The sequence below is a fragment of the Cylas formicarius genome, unplaced genomic scaffold (genome assembly GCF_029955315.1).
Source record: "Cylas formicarius isolate icCylForm1 unplaced genomic scaffold, icCylForm1.1 PGA_scaffold_7__23_contigs__length_41026272, whole genome shotgun sequence".
NCBI classification, from domain to species: Eukaryota; Metazoa; Arthropoda; class Insecta; order Coleoptera; family Brentidae; genus Cylas; species Cylas formicarius.
The window spans coordinates 5,850,658-5,868,654 of record NW_026844352.1 but is presented as its reverse complement, the minus strand read 5'-3'; the positions used below and the strand labels follow the sequence as shown (position 1 = coordinate 5,868,654).

General features: G+C 33.0%; 1 protein-coding gene across 4 annotated transcripts in view; it reads right to left on the bottom strand.

Annotated features, from left to right (window-relative positions):
- Nucleotides 1–1,899: 1,899 nt before the first annotated feature.
- Nucleotides 1,900–17,997, bottom strand: part of LOC132704564 (vascular endothelial growth factor receptor 1) — a 78,857-nt gene continuing 62,759 nt past the window's right edge. For 3 of the 4 annotated variants that reach the window (XM_060674637.1, XM_060674635.1, XM_060674638.1), the window contains exons 20-25: nt 15,403–15,551; nt 10,380–10,537; nt 10,198–10,320; nt 6,986–7,197; nt 6,522–6,925; nt 1,900–5,010 (exon numbers count right to left, since the gene is read on the bottom strand). In XM_060674637.1, coding sequence (XP_060530620.1) covers nt 4,697–5,010; nt 6,522–6,925; nt 6,986–7,197; nt 10,198–10,320; nt 10,380–10,537; nt 15,403–15,551 — 1,360 coding nt within the window. In that variant the 3' untranslated portion in view covers nt 1,900–4,696. The remainder of the gene's footprint in view (nt 5,011–6,521; nt 6,926–6,985; nt 7,198–10,197; nt 10,321–10,379; nt 10,538–15,402; nt 15,552–17,997) is intronic. The other variant, XM_060674636.1, reaches the window with a different exon arrangement.

Genomic DNA, 17,997 nt, shown 5'->3' with positions numbered 1-17,997 from the left:
ATAACCTTATAACTTTGTTATAGTAACGGATGGCCAATATTTTGCATTTACAGTTTTGGCATGTAGAAAATACGCGAAAATGCTAATACCGGCAATAAATAGTTTGTATTTATAGCGAATAATTTTATGTTTTTAACGCTGCGTAGATCTGTGGATGAGAGCGTCGGGTACGACGCTGATGGTCTCGGGTTCAAACACCATCCCAGATTATTTTTTTTTTTTAAATAGTCAATTTTGTTATATTCTTATATCGTGACTGCTTACATTTAGTAAATTATTGTAGCTGAAGTTTTCCAAGACGAAAACTAGACTTTTTCAAACTTCATTTAATTTAAAATAATCCAAATATATCATTTTATTTTGAACACCTTGTAGTATGCTTTTTACAAAACTTCTGGATTCCTCCTGCTCCTCCTAAAGTTTCAGTCAAGCTCTGAAGAAGCCAACAGGATGATTGGCGAAACGTCAGCAATTTCGACTAAGCAAAAACCAACGCAGGAGGAACCCAGAAGTTTTGTAAAAAGCATTACAGTAGCCTGTGGAAGCTTCTTTGAAAAAAAAGTTACCTTGTAGTATCTAATTCAATTTCCGTTGCATATATCTTTTACGTCATCTTTAAATAGTGCTAATATCAAATGTGTTCTTTAATGTCTTTATCGTAACGTTTCTGCAAGTGTGAAAAACATTTTTTGAAAAAAAAATTAGAATATGAGAAAAACTATTAGGTTTAGGTATGGATTATTAATTATTAACAGAAAAGTTGTTCCATTAGAAAAAATGAATGTTTTATTCGACATACTTTTTGAACCACCCTGTAAATTTTAAAATATTTTTAAATTGTCCATCCTAAGAATCTTTATAACTGTTGTATTTACCGTTTTCTTGTCACTATTGAAAACAATTATTAAAATAATATATCATTAATTATATCACTGGTTGATACTGATAGCAAAAATTGAAACTATTCTGAAGACTAAATTTTTTATATACATATATTTATTATTGATATAGTTGCAATTATACAATACGCAATACAAAAGAATGTATTCATATACAGTACAGTCCAGATTATCCGAAGTAATGTGGACCAAAGTGATTTCGAATAAACGAGATTTCTCGAATGTTTTTAAAATAATAGTTTAGATTAGATCGACTTAGAGACATTTATAAAATATTTTACTTGAATTTATGTATTTATGTAAATTATTTAATTTTTATTACAAAATTTTTTTTTATACAGTATTACGTACATGCATACATATGTACATTCACAAAAGACATGTTAATTGCAACGTAAAATCAAAAATGTATATCCCATTTTTTACTTTACTGTCTTAAAATAATAAAAATAATAATTTTAACAGCACGCGTTTGGTACTACTGTTGTTTTAGTTACAAAATCTTTCCGACATTTGATAACAAGAACATCAGCGGCAGTTACCTTTTCTTTTCGTTCTACACAACTGCTCCAATTTGGACTAAGATTTTTCCAGGATATTTCTACACGATACCAAGCTGAAGCTATCCAATGTACAACATTTTTATTTATTTTTTACACATTCAATGAGGTCGACACCCTCATCTACTTCTTCCAAAATATACCTTTAAATTTTCCAGTAAACCCTGATCCTTGGGCTAGATGAGAGAGGTTACAGTAAGAATAAAAAACATTGCTTTTATTTCCCCTGCTTGCGTGAGTAGATAATGTCTAGTAACAAAACACATTTCGGTACGAAATTTTCAAAAAATCAAATTTTAAATTTCGCACTTGTCGCACTTTTTAAATTTTTTTTCGAAGGTAAGGTATTTGGGTTCAGGATTTTGTAGTTTAAGCCGGTTTAGTCACAATTGTAGATCTGGTCTGGTTGTCAATTTGAAATGGTATTTTTTTTTTAAATAAAGCAACACATAAAATTTTTGTGGATTTATTTTATAAATATGAAACTGTTTATAATAGAAAATAAACCTATATGGCATAATTATAAATTTAATTAATATATACATATTCAAAAAAACATTAAGCGGCTATTTGTACAAAAATTGAGTAAAAAGTTGGCACATTTTCTTCAAAAACAAGCATTTTTCTTAATAGTTACGCACGCAAATCATCATACATATCAACATAAACAATTCACTTCCGAATTAAGTACTTCATAATACCAGTTTACATAATTACGAACGTTGAATATAAAACATACTTCTCCTTTACGTTCAAGTCCGCATGTCCATTTAAAAAATCGTAGAAAAATTAGTTCAAACTTAAGTTCTGAAGACTTAGCAAAATACATGTGCATCATGTGCATATGTGGGGGTTGAAAATATATTTCTGTATTACCACGGTCTAGCGAGATAAATCGTACATTTAAAAATCTGTACTATACTTTTTTATTTTACATTTTAGAAAAAAGTTTATTAAGAAAGTTGTGGGCTAAAATATTCCTATTACATAACTATTTATATACACGGTGTGTCAAAAAAATACAGTTTTTTTCAATCCGGAGCCTTGCATACCATTTCATAAAAAGTAGATCCTTTTATTATTTATTTATTTATTATTAAGAATATTTATTATATTCTCGTGTTTTTATATACTGAGGCTAGAACTATCAGCACGGCGTCTTTTGTATTTTGTTTAATTACGACGGTCATACTTTTAATGTTATTTCTGTTCAAAATTGCATAAAATAAGGAATGTTTTTGATTTGTCGAAAAATTCGAAATTTTGTATACAAAAATGAGAAAAATGCAAATACGAGTATGATACATTGTAATATATACATTATTTTATTATTTGTATGTATATTAAATTATAAAAAATATATTATTCAATTTAAATTTAAATTTGATTAAAATTAAACTTCTGAGAACAATGAAATAATATCGGGTATGCTACCCAACCCTTGGATATTGTTGGTTCCGGTTAAATGATCTTTAATTTCTTTGTATCGCTTCAATTGTCACTCAGTTATATACAGGGCGTTCAAATAAAGTTTTTTCTTTTAAATTAAGATTATTTAATTTTTAAAAAGAAAATTAATGATTTTATATTATATTTTCCACGTGTCCATCATTTTGAATGATGCAAGAGGTATGTATATCCTCCAAACGATTTATGTCTTTGTATAATTACTTGTAATGTAAAAACTTCTCTCTTTTAAAGTGCCCCACAAAAAGAAGTCTAGTGGGCTTAAATACGCTCCTCTTGGTGGCCAGATGGTGTCATTTTGCCCAATCGATCGTCTAAAATTTCCATTTAAAAATTCTCTGACATCAGCACTTCGATGATACGGAGCGCCATCTTGTAGTCAAATTAATTTCGGGAATGGTATTCTGAATAAATCTAAATATCGCACTGCTGTCAAATTTTCTTCATACTGGAAATAAAATTCTGGCTCCAAATTCCTTCTCTACGCTTCTTCTACCTTGCTTATTTGTATTAAATTCACTAAGTTTATTTTAAGAGCTCCAGTAATGCCCATTTTACCATTAAACAAAATATTAACTTTACTTGATCACCCTGTGAGTGACAATTGAAATTGAAAATTAAATATTAAATACGTGGAAAATAGTCAAATCTGCTTGCAATTAAAAATTATATACATACCTATAATATACCGTTCTTTTCGGCACCCCTCGTATAAAAATAAATATGTAATAGTAAATCTACACATCAATGTGTACCACAAGTTACGTTATTTGAATTTCCAACTGCAGAAAGGGGACATCTTCATTTATTTACAAAATTTCTTCACGGTTTATAAAACGTATTCTGAAGAATACGCTGCAAGAAAATTAATTAAAAAGTTATTTCGTTTTTTAAACAATTTTGAAAATATGACAGTGAAAAGTCAAAATAAAAATATGGGATACGTTAATTTTGACGGCCAAGCATTAAAAAAAAAACAAAATACAAAATTTCTAATCAGTTTACAAAACGCAAAAGTTAGTTTTTTTCATTTTCTGAACTTTTTTTTAAAAATGTGATGGTAAAAAGTCAAAATAAATGCTTTTCGTTTTATTTTACTACAAAAAGGGGATACCTCCATCTGTCAATTTGGACGATCAAACAATTAACAAACAAATAAAGTGCAAAATTTCTATTCAGTTTACAAAACGCATCCTGAAGAATACGCTACAAAAAAATGAAAATTAAAAAGTTAGTTTTTTCATTTTCTGAACTATTTTTTGAAAATGTGACAGTAAAAATTGAAAATAAATGCTTTTAGTTTTATTTTACTGCAGTAAATGTAAAATTTCTAGTCCGTTCACAAAAAGTATTCTGAAGAATACGATACAAAAAAAATGAAAATTAAAAAGTTAGTTTTTTTTCGTTTTCTGAACAAGTTTTTGAAAATGTGACGGTAAAAAGTCAAAATAAATGCTTTTCGTTTTATCTTACTGCAGATAGGGGATTACGCCATCTGTCAATTTTGACGGGCAAGCAATTAAAAACCAAACAGAATGCAAAATTTTTCGTTCGTTTAGAAAATGCATTCCGAAGAATACGCTTCAAATTAAAAATTAAAAAGTTAAGTGTTTTACCTTTTCTGAACAATTTTTTGAAAATGTGACATGTCCCTTTTTTGGAGTTGGCAATCCTTCAATCAATCTTCCCAATTAAAACGCGTGTCGAAATCACAACGCTATGTCATTTAAAGCTATATGATTTTGGCATTTTCATAATTATTCTCGAACGTCAATCGTTCCCCACTCCCCCCCGCACGTTGACGTAGTGCACGTTACCACCGTTGTCGCGTATGTCGACTCTCACCGACTCCTTGTTTTTGTCCTTATAGTCCGCGAGAGATTTACACTGCGGCATGTTGACATAGTTGTCCGGCGCGCCAATCAAATCCCGTTGCCGGGGCGACGGACTGCTCGATTTGACAGGCAGCATATGGTAACTAGGATTGGAGACGCTGTTTGCGGGTACGTCCGGAATTAAATAGCCTTGTTCCGTGTCGGACTCGTTCTGAGAGTGAAGCATGGGTCTACTTTCCGCCCCGTTCACTGCAAATTTTTATAAAACCTGATAATCTCCCAAAACTATAGATTATTTTCATACGAAAAGTAATGTCTGTCTGTATTATATCTAAAATTAAGGTTCGACATACTTGCGATTCCAAGATGGATTTGATGACGCTATTATAAATTAGAATTACTGATTTGTGGTTCCGAAAGTCTTTGGTGTTACGTAATGCAAAACCGAGATTTCTCGAGCCCTTTTTTACAATATTTTCTACGTGTGCTTCAAATATTAACTCAGAGTCCACTATGATGCCTGAACATTTAGCTTGAGTAAATCTCTTAAGCTTTATATTTTCTATTTTTAAGTCAAGTCAAGTCATCTGCGAATGAGGCTGTTACTGAATGTTCAAAGCCGCTTTAAAATATCAAACGTAAGAATATTGAAAAGCAAGCTTCCCAAGTGAACGAGAAGACGCAGAAAATTCGGCTGCATAAAATTTTATTCTTAGAAATTTTTCAAAAAAGTACAGGGTGCGCCGCAATTTCAAAAAAACTGAAAAATGGGTCCCCCTATTATGGAAAATTGACTATAACGGAAAGACTGTACTTCGAATGTCAGTTCATTTTACATGGCGGCATAGCCCGCATAAACAGCATAAACCTTTGTATTTATGGTTTTCACCTGTTGTACAGGGTGTTCAAGATATTAAGTGCTATATTCAAAAATTCACAGGTGTGTCAAATTTGCAGGTATCGTCTTCAAATATGGCAGAAGGGTAGAAGGCCACACTTGTATTTCATCTGAAAAAGGACTTACTCTAATTTTGCAAAGTATTTTTTTTTAAATTTTAAACATTTTTTTTTGTATATTTTGTCTTTCAGAAAAAAAATATTTTCCCGAAAACTATTAACCCTATCGGTAAAATTTGTGAACCGGGAAATGCGGGAGATCCGGGACCATAACTTTCATTTCAGGCATTTCTTCCATTATATACAGGGTTTTTTATTATTGACTCTGAAAATCGTTCTTTTCGCTATTACATTATTAGCCGTAAATCAAAATTCATGAAAAATATGACCAATTGGTTTGAACAGTGTTATATAGCCCACATCGAGAGCTACGATTTTTGTATTTACCGTTTTCGTCTATCACATACGCTGTTTGGGATATTTGAAAATGAAATGAAAATGGAAATCACCATTTCTCGCCCTCAATCTAGACGCGATGAAGTCATTTGCTATTAGCACGTACTGCATGGTTTCAGAAAGCAAGTATTTTCTTGAAAACTAGTTACTCCATTGGCAAAATTCGCATACCAAGAAGCTAAGGAGATCCAGGAATTATATAGAGGGTACGTCGTTTATGGGCAAAAAATTCTATTAGATTCTAGAAATTTCCGCTTTTAAGTTTCAGGTTTCGTCAATAAAGCAATGTTGTGTTAATAAGTATTTTGGCGAAAACAGTAAAAATATGTGTATTTAATTCTAACTACGCATAATGGGAAGGAAAAGTTTCCAATTTTTATGATCTCCATTTGCGGACATCACCCTACCTCTTTCCAGCTCGTTCGTGTTTTTTCTCCTGCTCAAGTTGAAATCAAACACTGAGTCGTCGTTCACTCTGGGACTAAATATCGTGTTCCCGCCCATAAACAAGTACCCATCGGCCACTGAGTCGGTCTGGGATCGGTTTGCTGTTTTGGCCACGCCCACGACACTCTCATTGGCGTAATGAGGGGGCGGGGTCGACAAAACATCGAAAGAAGGAGGGCTCAGCATCGCTAAGTAGTCGTTCTCTTCGAACTTCTGAGTGTTGATCGCCAAGTAAGGGTCGTTCAAATCCACGTAATGCTTCCGCACGCTGTCCTCGAGGAGACAGCCGATTTTCTCCACCAATTTGGTGAACGAAGGTCTCGCTAAAGGTTTGGACTGCCAACAGTCCAACATCATCTCGTAACTGCAAGGTTACGGGCTGAGGTTTACGTTACGTAAACGTGAGGGTGAAATATATACGTACACCTCTTTGGGGGCGTACTCGGGAGATTCCATCCTGTAACCTTCGACGAGTCTGTTGTACAGCCTCTCGTTCGCCTCCATACCGGGATATGGGGTTTTACCTAGCGAGAACAACTCCCATAGCACGATACCGAAGGACCAGATGTCCGACTGGGTGGAGAAAACCCGGTCCGTGATAGATTCGACAGCCATCCACTTCACCGGAACCGGACCCTATTGGGAAACATAAATAACCCTGAATAATTAATCCCACATACAGGGTGTTATCGAAATGTAATAGGTGAATGCAGACACCACCCTAGCCTTTTCGTAAAACGTTACTTTTGGTTAGTTCTATTGTTGAGTTGTGTTACGTGTATTATTTCTAATACTTTATGACCGTTTTTGAATAATACTTTCCTATACCTATCTCCTATAACTTCGGTAAAATTTTTATTACTACGGCACTGAAGCCAACAGAAAAATTCGAACGTACCTTAGGGAGGTTTCGAACAGAATTCCATAAAATCGAAATTAATTCTACGTTATATAAAACTAATGATTAGCCTACTAGATACAAAAATTATACATATATAGTGCATTCTTTTTTATTTTTACGGCAAAATACCTTCAAATATTAGGAACAGTAGTAAATGATTCAGCCTTTCGAAACTTCAGACCCCTTGATACCAATAAATGGACCACCAGCTCACTGCACTGAAGAGGTATGGTCTGTTCATAGATATATGAAAGTGACCAATTGCTTTTGAATGGGATTATCCAAGGGTGGTCATTAACATACAATGGAACAATGCTAAAGTTTCGGAATTTAAAGTCAGGTAAAATTGTGGTCCGTAATAGAAAATAATTTTATACCTACCTGTGTTTAATATTCTCTGGTTTGGTATACTACTTAGTTTAAGTTTATTAGTAATCATTCTTATTTCGTGTGTAATACAACGCGTGTTGAATAGTGTGCGAATTATGCGAAATATGTGCGAGTCTAGTGTATCTCAGGAGATGCTTCCGCCTAAATGTAGAAAACACTATTCCACTGAGACTAAGGAGGTTAAAACCAATGTTTATTTAACTCTCATTGAACGTGGTGCCAGCAAGCAAGCATCTTGAGAAGAAACGGCCACATTGACAAAAATTCCAACATCAACTGTATGGAAAATTGTGAATAATCCCATTTCAGCTAGGAAAAAAAGAAGCGATGCTGACATTTTCTCTAGTGTAGATGAAAGCGATCAAGATATAATACGGCGGAAAATTTACCAGTAATAAGAGGAACAAAGCGTGCCTACATTAGGCTTGAAAAAGATGAAACCGGTGTTAAATGTGGCAGAACTACCTTATGGAAGTGTATTCAACACAAGGGTTCTAGATTTTAAAAAATTGACAAAATGGAATCTTTTAGAATTCGGAAATGGCGACTGGAATATCTAGAAAAAATTAGGATTTACAGAGAACAACAAAGGCCAATTATTTACTTGGATGAAACCTGGTGCGACACTTATGATACCCCGGAAAAGGGTTGGTTTGACTTAACTGATAAGTGTAAACAAACGTGCCATGGAGAAGAGGTAAAAGAATAACTATTTTGCATGCTGGCTCTAAAGATGGTTGGATTCCAAATGGACTTTCTCTGTCTGCGAAAAATATTAAAGATTCTTCTCTGGATTACCATGAAGACACCACCGCTGATTTATTTGAAAGCAACAACCGAAAACTACATGTATAATAACGACATTTATTTTCACGAAGATTATATCAAAAAAGCAATTAATTGAGGTTCTACAAAGCTTGAACCTACAAAAGGAATACGTCTGTGATAATTATGCAAAAAATCTAGGGCATACAGTTTTAAGGCGGACCTGTTCGGCCATATTTCATTCTTACAGCTTGCCCGGGTCTTTCCTTAATTCGTATCAGTTAGTCACCTTCTTATCACAAGAATTATACGAATTATTCAATGACCATTGGTTTCGACGTTTGGGACTGTAGAATTGGCCAGCAAGATCGCCCGATCTCACGCCATTTTTATCGATTAGGTGCGTTACAGTCACGCGTCTATTTGACGGCCGTGCAAAGCAGGGAAGATCGGATTGTGGCATAGTTTGTACAAAAAAATTAATTGAAGGGCCCTTTAACTACTAAAAACAGGTGGTGTATTATTCAAAAATAATCATAATAACATACATGGTGTGCCATTTGAAATATCAATGTTCGTGCTACTTTTTTCAGAGAGCGAAGTCATAAAATAAATATGTTTGAAATGATGCACCTTGTATTTTTTGGCATATTTCGGAACCAATGAATAAAAAAAGATCGTTTTGCTAAACATTGTGAACAGTTTTGCTAGAGGTCTAATAATACTCCGACAATAAACAGGTTTTTCTTAGTTTATACAGGGTGTTAACAGATTTTCATAGTATTTTCAAATGGCACGCCCTGTATTTTATTTCATTATTTGGTGCAGAATTTAATTACAGCATATCTTGGTGTTACGGGTGTATTAAAATTCTCAATTGTTTTACAGATATTTACCAAAAACCTCAAATATTCTCATCATACGAAAAAAAGTAGAGGCAAATACCCATAGACACCAATGGAAAAACAATGTACAAGTTTTTTTTTTACTGTGTTGCATATCAGCAGCAACGTACAAATTTTCTACCACAGGCTACTGTAATTCTTTATACAAAACTTCTGGTTTCCTCTCAGTCAAGCTCTGAAGAATCAAACAGGCTCATTGACGAAACGTTATCAAATTCGACTCAACAAAAACCGACGAAGGAAGAATCCAGAAGTTTTGAAAAAGCAAAATAACGGGTAAATTGTATATAACTTGGCAACAATGGACTTTAATCAAACATTTGTGGCCTTCTGACAAGACTGACACCAGCGAAGCCTATCAAGCAAACCGACGTTTCGTCATATTCTTTTAGCCTAGGGGCTCGGGCTGAGATAGTTTTACGCCCTTTATAAGAGAGTTGTTATGTTAGATCTGATTTTCTATTAATGAGGGAAGAAAAGAATAATGGTAAAACATATGTTAGATGTTGAGGGCTTTCTTCTGAAAATTTTCCATAAATATATTTCTGATGACTGGTGATAATGGAAAACCTATAGCTGTCCCTATTTAAACAGATGATACAGAGTAGAAGCTCTGAACAAGTCAACAGGACGATTGAATTGAGGGGAATCTAGAAGATGTGTGACCAAACTTACGTTTCCTTTCTTTTTATAGTTGTTGTCGTTGTACATTGTTTTCGCAAGTCCGAAATCACATATCTTCACTACATTGTCATCCGTCAGAAGGATGTTCCTGGCAGCCAGATCGCCATGTAGTACCTTGAGGATTTATATCTAAATTAGTAGTGACCGATAGGGCGCTTTATATAGGTTATTACCCTTCTTGAGGCCAGGTACTCCATGCCCCTAGCCACTTGAAAAGACCAGGCTATTAAGTCTCGGGTAGTGACAGGCTTCACGCATCCTCTGTAGTCTCCCCGATAGTTGGATCGCCATTCTGGTTGCATGCTACCGTTGCTGGTCATGATCATCTCATCTGAAATATCCAATTACAAGTAATTTTCTTATAGGAATCATGGCCTCCCCCCCACCCAAACACACACACATAATTGTTAAGAAGTTTCAAATTTGATTGAATTGGGTAATTTTTAAAGCATTTACAAGGAAAGGTGTAGAATTAACAGATGAGCAAGATCACGTCAAGTGGACCCCCTATTCATCACTTGACCATAAAAAATTAATCTATATATATTTTTTATAAGTAATTATGATGTAACATTGATCCCTCAAATGATTTTTGAAAATTCTGATTTTAGCAACATTTTTTTTATAATGAAAATTTTAGGTACTTTTTTATATCAAATATTAAAAATACAACTTACTACTTTACAAGTGGTATTATAAAAAACAAGGAGCACGTTTTCCAACATGTTACCAAAACATTAACGATTTTTTTTTAACAATTTAATAATTTCGATATATTTCACTATTTCGATTTCAATGACTGGTTTACCTAGACACCTAGATTTAAAAAACCTGTAAGTGCCAAATCCAAACATTAACTAATTTATCAAATTACAAACCTACATTAAATCAATCCTAATTAAAATAAAAAAAGTTAAATCAACAAAAAAAATTAAGATCAAGCATACCAGCCAAACTTGGAAGATTTTTGGCCTCACCAGAAAATATCTTAACATTTTTAATTTTCCTATATGTACATGAATGTTTTTGATAAATTTTGACATTCCATACATAGAAAAAAGTAAATTCCAAAAATACTGATTGCATCTGAGTAAGATCACGTCAAGTGGACCCCCCATTTAGCACTTGATCATAAAAAATTAATCTATATATATTTTTTATAAGTTCTTATGATGAAAAATTGATTCTTGAAACGATTTTTAAAAATTTTGTTTTTAACAACATTTTTTTATAATGAAATTTTTAAACATTCTTAATTAAAAAATGGATTAAAAATCAACCGTAAGAGATAAATTTATGAACTTTTCAGCATCCCTGGTCAAATGTCTATACTTTAAGAATATATTAACGACTTAAAATTATTTGTTTATTTTCGTATTGTTAACTAACTTTTAAGTTAACATTTGAAAATTTAGCTGATTTCTTGGTAAAAAAAAATCAAAAAAATTTGACTGCTCGTCATTAGTTTAAACAAAATGAATTTAGTTACCACAGCGGACCGGGCGCCGAGCGCTGTGGAAGCGCCGCGCTGCCGAGCGTCTCGAACTGCATTGAAGGTTTTATCAGTGATAATTTAGAATAATAATACAAAATATTATTATAAAACAAATTTTATTACTATTTATGTTATTTTATTATAATTATTATTAATAATTTTTTTTTGACAATATTAACAATCATAACATACTGAATAGAACAAACAAGCTTAAATAATTAAATTGTAAATTTGTAGTCATTTATTTTTATTTATTTTTTTTGAAATGAATACTTTTTCATCCTCTGAAACGAGCCTGCATTCTAGTGAAAAAATTTCCAATGGTTTGTAATAATGCAATTGGCGAGTATTTTTTATTGTAGTTAAGCGTTCGAATCGTGGTTGATATTCATTCTATAAATGAAAGTTAGATTAAGATTAAGAATGTAGGAATTATGTTTAAAATGTTTTATGTATAAGTTCATTAAAAACTAATAACTGTTAACAATATTATTATAACTATATTGTCTAAAATAAGATTAAAATAAGTTTATTATATAACGTAATTTTTGGTTATTGTTATTCAATCTATGTCGACGGACAGTACATATTTCCCAAAAACTACTGCAAATTTTGTACCCTACGTAGTGACAAAAAATACTCAATATCAAGGAAATAATTAGAATTTTTGAAAATATTCATAACATTGCTTTATTAATAAATAAAATTTAGAAATGGATATTTCGTTACTAGCTTGTTAGAACAAACAATACAAAATATAATAAGAAATTACAGTTAAAACCATATGCAACACATTGTCTTAAAGCTTATGACGTTCCTAACCAAACAAAAGAGTAATGAACAATACATCTTCTATTCCAAAAACATCGATCTGATTTATATTTGCCGCAAACAGCACGAAACTGACCAGCCTCACTAAATTCTACTTAACACATGTGTGTAGTTTTATCCGCTGCCAACTTTTCTAGCGTTATTTCAGTCAAGCCTACATGCGATTAGTTTAAAATTTCACAGGCTACAAACATAGAAAAAAGGGAAATATAATTGCATGAAAAAAGGTCACACGAGTTAATTGTTTTGCAATTTGTCGCAGTTTTAGTCTTAGTTTATAAAAATCACGATCGCAATTGCGCCCCCTGACGGCACTTTCAGAAACTCCAATATATATTCGAGCCTAGTGCGGCTTGTCAAAGATCCATAGGTCAACTCTGCCTATTTTATTGAAACAATGAAGGCAACACCCTCAATTCAGGAAGATTATTTCGTCAATGTAAAATGTTTATATACCAACGTACCTTTGGACGCAATCCTAGCAATTATTAGGAAAAAGCTTCAAGAACATTCAACATGATCAGAAAGAACCACACTGGTATTGAAAGACTTTTGCAGATGAGATCACCACTTTCTCCGGTAGTACAACTTACCTAAGTACCTAAGCGTTGGTTAAGATATGACGACAACACCTACATGGGACAAAGAGCTGGAACATTTCCTGGATCACAGTAATGGTATCACTCCGTCTATAGAATTCACGTTATCTTGGTTAGTTAATACCTCCGTCTACGGTCCGTTCATAGATATAAGAAAGTGACGAAATTGCTTTTGAATGGGATTATCCAAGGGTGGTCATCAAAACTAAAGTTTCGGAATTTAAAATCAGGTAAAATTGTGGTCCGTAATAGAAAATAATTTTATACCTACCTGTGTTTAATATTCTTTGGTTTGGTCACTACTTAGTTTAAGTTTATTGCTAATCATTCCTATTTCGTGTGTAATATATAGCGTGTGTCGAATCGTGTGCGAATTATGCAAAATATGTGCGAGTCTAGTGTATCTCAACAATGTTTTTTTGACTCTCATTGAACGTGTTACCAGCAAGCAAGCATCTTTAGAAGAAACGGTCACATTGACAAAAATTCCAACATCAACTGTATGGAAAATTGTGAATAATCCCATTTCAGCGAGGAAAAAAAGAAGCGATGCTGACATTTTCTGGAATGTAGATGAAAGTGATCAAGATATAATACGGCCCAAAATTTACGAGTTATACTAGGAACAAAGCGTGCCTACATTAGATATCTTAATTAGGAGGCTAAAAAAAGATGAAACCGGTGTTAAATGTGGCAGAACTACCTTATGGAAGTGTATTCAACACATGGGTTTTAGATTTAAAAAAATTGACAAAAGGCAAGTTTTAATGGAATCTTTTAGAATTTTAGAATAGAAAAAAATAGTATTTACAGAGAACAACCAAGGCTAATTATTTACTTGGATGAAACCTGGTTCGACACTTATGATACCCCGGAAAAGGGTTTTGTTGACTCAACTGATAAGTGTAAAACAAACGCGCCATCAAAAAGAGGTAAATGAATAACTATTTTGCATGCTGGCTGTAAAGATGGTTGGATTCCAAATGGACTTTCTCTGTCTGCGAAAAATATGAAATATTCTTCTCTGGATTACCATGAACACACCACCGCTGATTTATTTGAAAGTTGGTTTAAAAACGAACTAGTTTCAAACATTCCCCCTAGTAGCGTAATTGTAATGGACAATGCAAGTTATCGCAGTAGACAATTGACTAAAGCCCCTTCTTCATGTGACACAAAAGAAACAATCCAAAACTACATTTATTTTCACGAAGATTATACCAGAAAACAATTATTTCAGGTTCTACAAAGCTTGAACCTTCAAAAGGAATACGTCTGTGATAATTATGCAAAAAATCAAGGGCATACAGTTGTAAGGCTTCCACCTTACCACTGTATATTTAATCCCATTGAACGTGTTTGGCACCAACCGAAATCTGCCATTCTTCGTAACAATTTTTTCCCCGTGTTAACCCCAATGTCCTTAATCTTATAGAAACTGAAGATTTTAACATCCCTCCACAAAGTTGGGCAAATTTTTTTAAACATAGAAAAAGCAGAACAATAGTATATCCATATTGCAAATAATATAGAACAAATAATAATTACAACAGGCGATGATAGCCATAGTGATACTGATATATTATGTGAATAATTTTAAGTAATTTAAGTAGGTAATAAAAATAATTTGCAATTTTATTTATACATAAATAAATAAATATTGTTTACTATATATTAAATTCTAAGCGAAGTGCGGACCTATTCGGCCATATTTCATTCTTACAACTTGCCCGGGTCTTTCGTTAATTCGTATCAGTTAGTCACTTTCTTATATCTATGAACAGACTTTACCTCTACACATATAGGCCAATACCCGAAATCAAACGAGGAATAATCCAATCACTACATAAATGAGCACAGACCATCTGTAGGAACCACGAAGTTGAACGAATTAAAGAAGATCCCATGGAGAACGGTTATTCAAAGACACTGATCGAAGATGTCATTACTAAGTTTCAGTTGGAATGAATTTTTGATAACGTGTCCAGGTTTAAATGCAGTATGATATTCTAAAATTTTTTATTCATCTTGTTGAGAATTTAACTGATGGTGCTGTTACAAAAGAAAATTGAATATTGTCATATTTTGTATTTGATAAAGGGACGGTGTCATAAAGCACTGTGAAAATCTGAACATTTTTTGTTCTAATTTAATTGTGATAGTTTTTGCGTTATATTTTGGGGTATTTTGAGTTTACCAAACATAGTTGACGCTCCCTCGCTATAGCATTTGCTAATTCTACACTAATTCGTAAACATATGAAGAAATTACCTGGCAAAGTTGTCATTTGTGTTGCATTGGAACTACCGGTGATGCTATCGCATTTCCCTCTATAATCCTGCATGCTGGCGTGTGGTGTGGGGGGTCCAATGCTGTCAGAAAATGCCAACGTGGCGTATTGTAAAGCAGTCACACTCTTACTACAGCAAAGAAAACCTTCATGCGGAAAATTTCATGCACTAGCCTAATGTTAGTAGATATACAGTGAACTGCTAAAAATTCGTTTAAAGGTCAGGTATTGGTCGCAAACGTTCATCTTTTTTTTTGCGCATTTTTGCAGTAAACAAAAATATACAACGTGCATTTCCTGGTTATTTTTTATACACTTTCGACGTTAAGAGGAAAAAATCTAGTGGTGTAATATCTGGAGATCTTGGCGGCCATTCTAACAAGCATTGTCCTAGAAATGGAGTATGTAAATGTTCAAGCACTTGTCGAATAACTTCTAATAAAGTATTTTTAATAATTTTCTTTTAATTTTACTAGCTATAGTTCTTATGACGGGTTTTCTGGATATTTTGCGTTAAACAAATTACAAACTTCTTGAATTCCCGTTTTGTTTCCATATCCATTAAAACTTCAATTCTTTGCGTTTCATTTAGATGCTCCATATGACGGAAATGTAATTGTAACCATTTAACAAAATTAGTCTTCTGTTTTTTATTCTGTAAAAAGAATGTGAGATATACGAGACTCAACCTAAAAATATTTTTTTCTCGAAATCAAATAATGTAATTGTTCCATATTGTAGCCGTTCACTTTATACGGGGTGTTAAAAAAATACGCGAGATAGTGAATCCTCAGATCATTTCATGAATAAAGCTTCTGTAGATGTAGGTCCGGTAATGCATTTTTGCAAGATACAGGGTGTTTTCTTTTAAATAATTTGAAATCTGGCAGGGTTGTTTCTAGTGATAAGGGGTTGACTTGGCTAATGTACGCCACTGACTAATTAATTTCGCTACTTCCCTAAGATACAGCGGCCAAGTCTACTACTTTCGTGTGTCACTATTTTATTGTATGTTCATTTTTCATAAAAATACTTTTTAACATTCTAAAAATATTGGGAACAATTCGTCTAAAAATAACTTCATCATCATCATCATAGAAAAAGTTTACAAAATTTCCAGCTCAGTTGCAGGAATCCAATATATTTAAATTTATTTTAAAAAATATTAAAAAAATAACCCGTATTATATTGGATTTATTGGAAATCTTTATGGCAACTTTTTTCATAAAATAATATCTAGCTATCTAATCTAATTCTTCGTTAGTAATATCCAATTTAAGTAAGCATTTATTTAGGAAAATATTTTCAATTTAGCTTTGCATCTTAAAAATTAAAAGGACAAAGAAAATTTTGTTAACGTCATCCATATCCGTAAAAATAACGAAGATAATGTGCAGGAATACCCAAATGGAGTGCGTACTCAGATTATTTTTAGAGTTCTCCGTTTTCTCATAAATGAATACAACTTTCTTATTTTATATGACAATCATAGTTGGCTATGGTCTTAAAACAATGCCCGTATCTAGCTCTTTTCAACTATATAACTCTGTGATGGAAAAAGGAAATATAGGGCATCCTTTGTTTATATCACATGGAAAACTTTAAAATGATTTAAAAAAGCTAAGGCCAATTTAAAATACCACAAATCCTAAGAACCATTTGATATGTTCACTTTAATTTTTGAATACAATTTGAATTTTAATATTTTAGGGAAAATAGAGAACTGTAAAAAAAAATCTGAGCACGCCACCGCATTTACCTTAATAATAATGTTTGTATCCGAATCTAAAAGTTTGGTAAATAAAAAAGTTATCGTCAATTTTCCAAAAGGTCGAAAATTGAAAAACGTCCTATATCTCCGTTGGTAGTAAAGATATAGAGTGAGGATAAGAGGACTGCCTTTTATATTTCGGGATTTTCTTAAACTAGTGCTGCCATCTGGCGGCTAACGTTTTTGTAGGGAAGTTTGACATTTTGTGGTTAGGTTTACTCAGTTAGGTTTTGGCGAAACACTGTTTATTGTGATAAATTTAAAAAAATTGTGACGCTTAAAAATGGAACTTAATCGGGAGCATTTTTGCGTAGTAACTTTTTATAACTTTAGACGTGGACTAACTCAACAATAATGCATCGATGAACTTAAATCGACTTTTGGAGTTAAAGCATCATCTAGGACTACTGTTTATAGCTGATTTTCGGACTTCAGTAGTGGTCGTAGTTTTTTTAGGGATCAATTTCGTGAAGGTCGTCCAAAATCGGTGGTTGTCCCAGGAAACATTGATGCAGTGCGGGAACTGATTTTGCACTATCGTCATGTGACTTACTGGTCGAATGAAATGCTAAAAAATACTTCCAAACACGTTTATGATATCGTGACAGGTGATGAATCATGGATCTATGCATATGATCCTGAAACTAAGCAGCAGAGGACAGTGTGGGTCTTTCAGAATGAGACAAAGCCCACAAAAATTGATTGTGAACCTCGAAACAAATGGTAGCTTGTTTTTTCAGGGAAACTGACCATGTAGCAACTGTTTCTTTGCTGAAAAGTAAAACAGCCAATTCTGAATGGTACA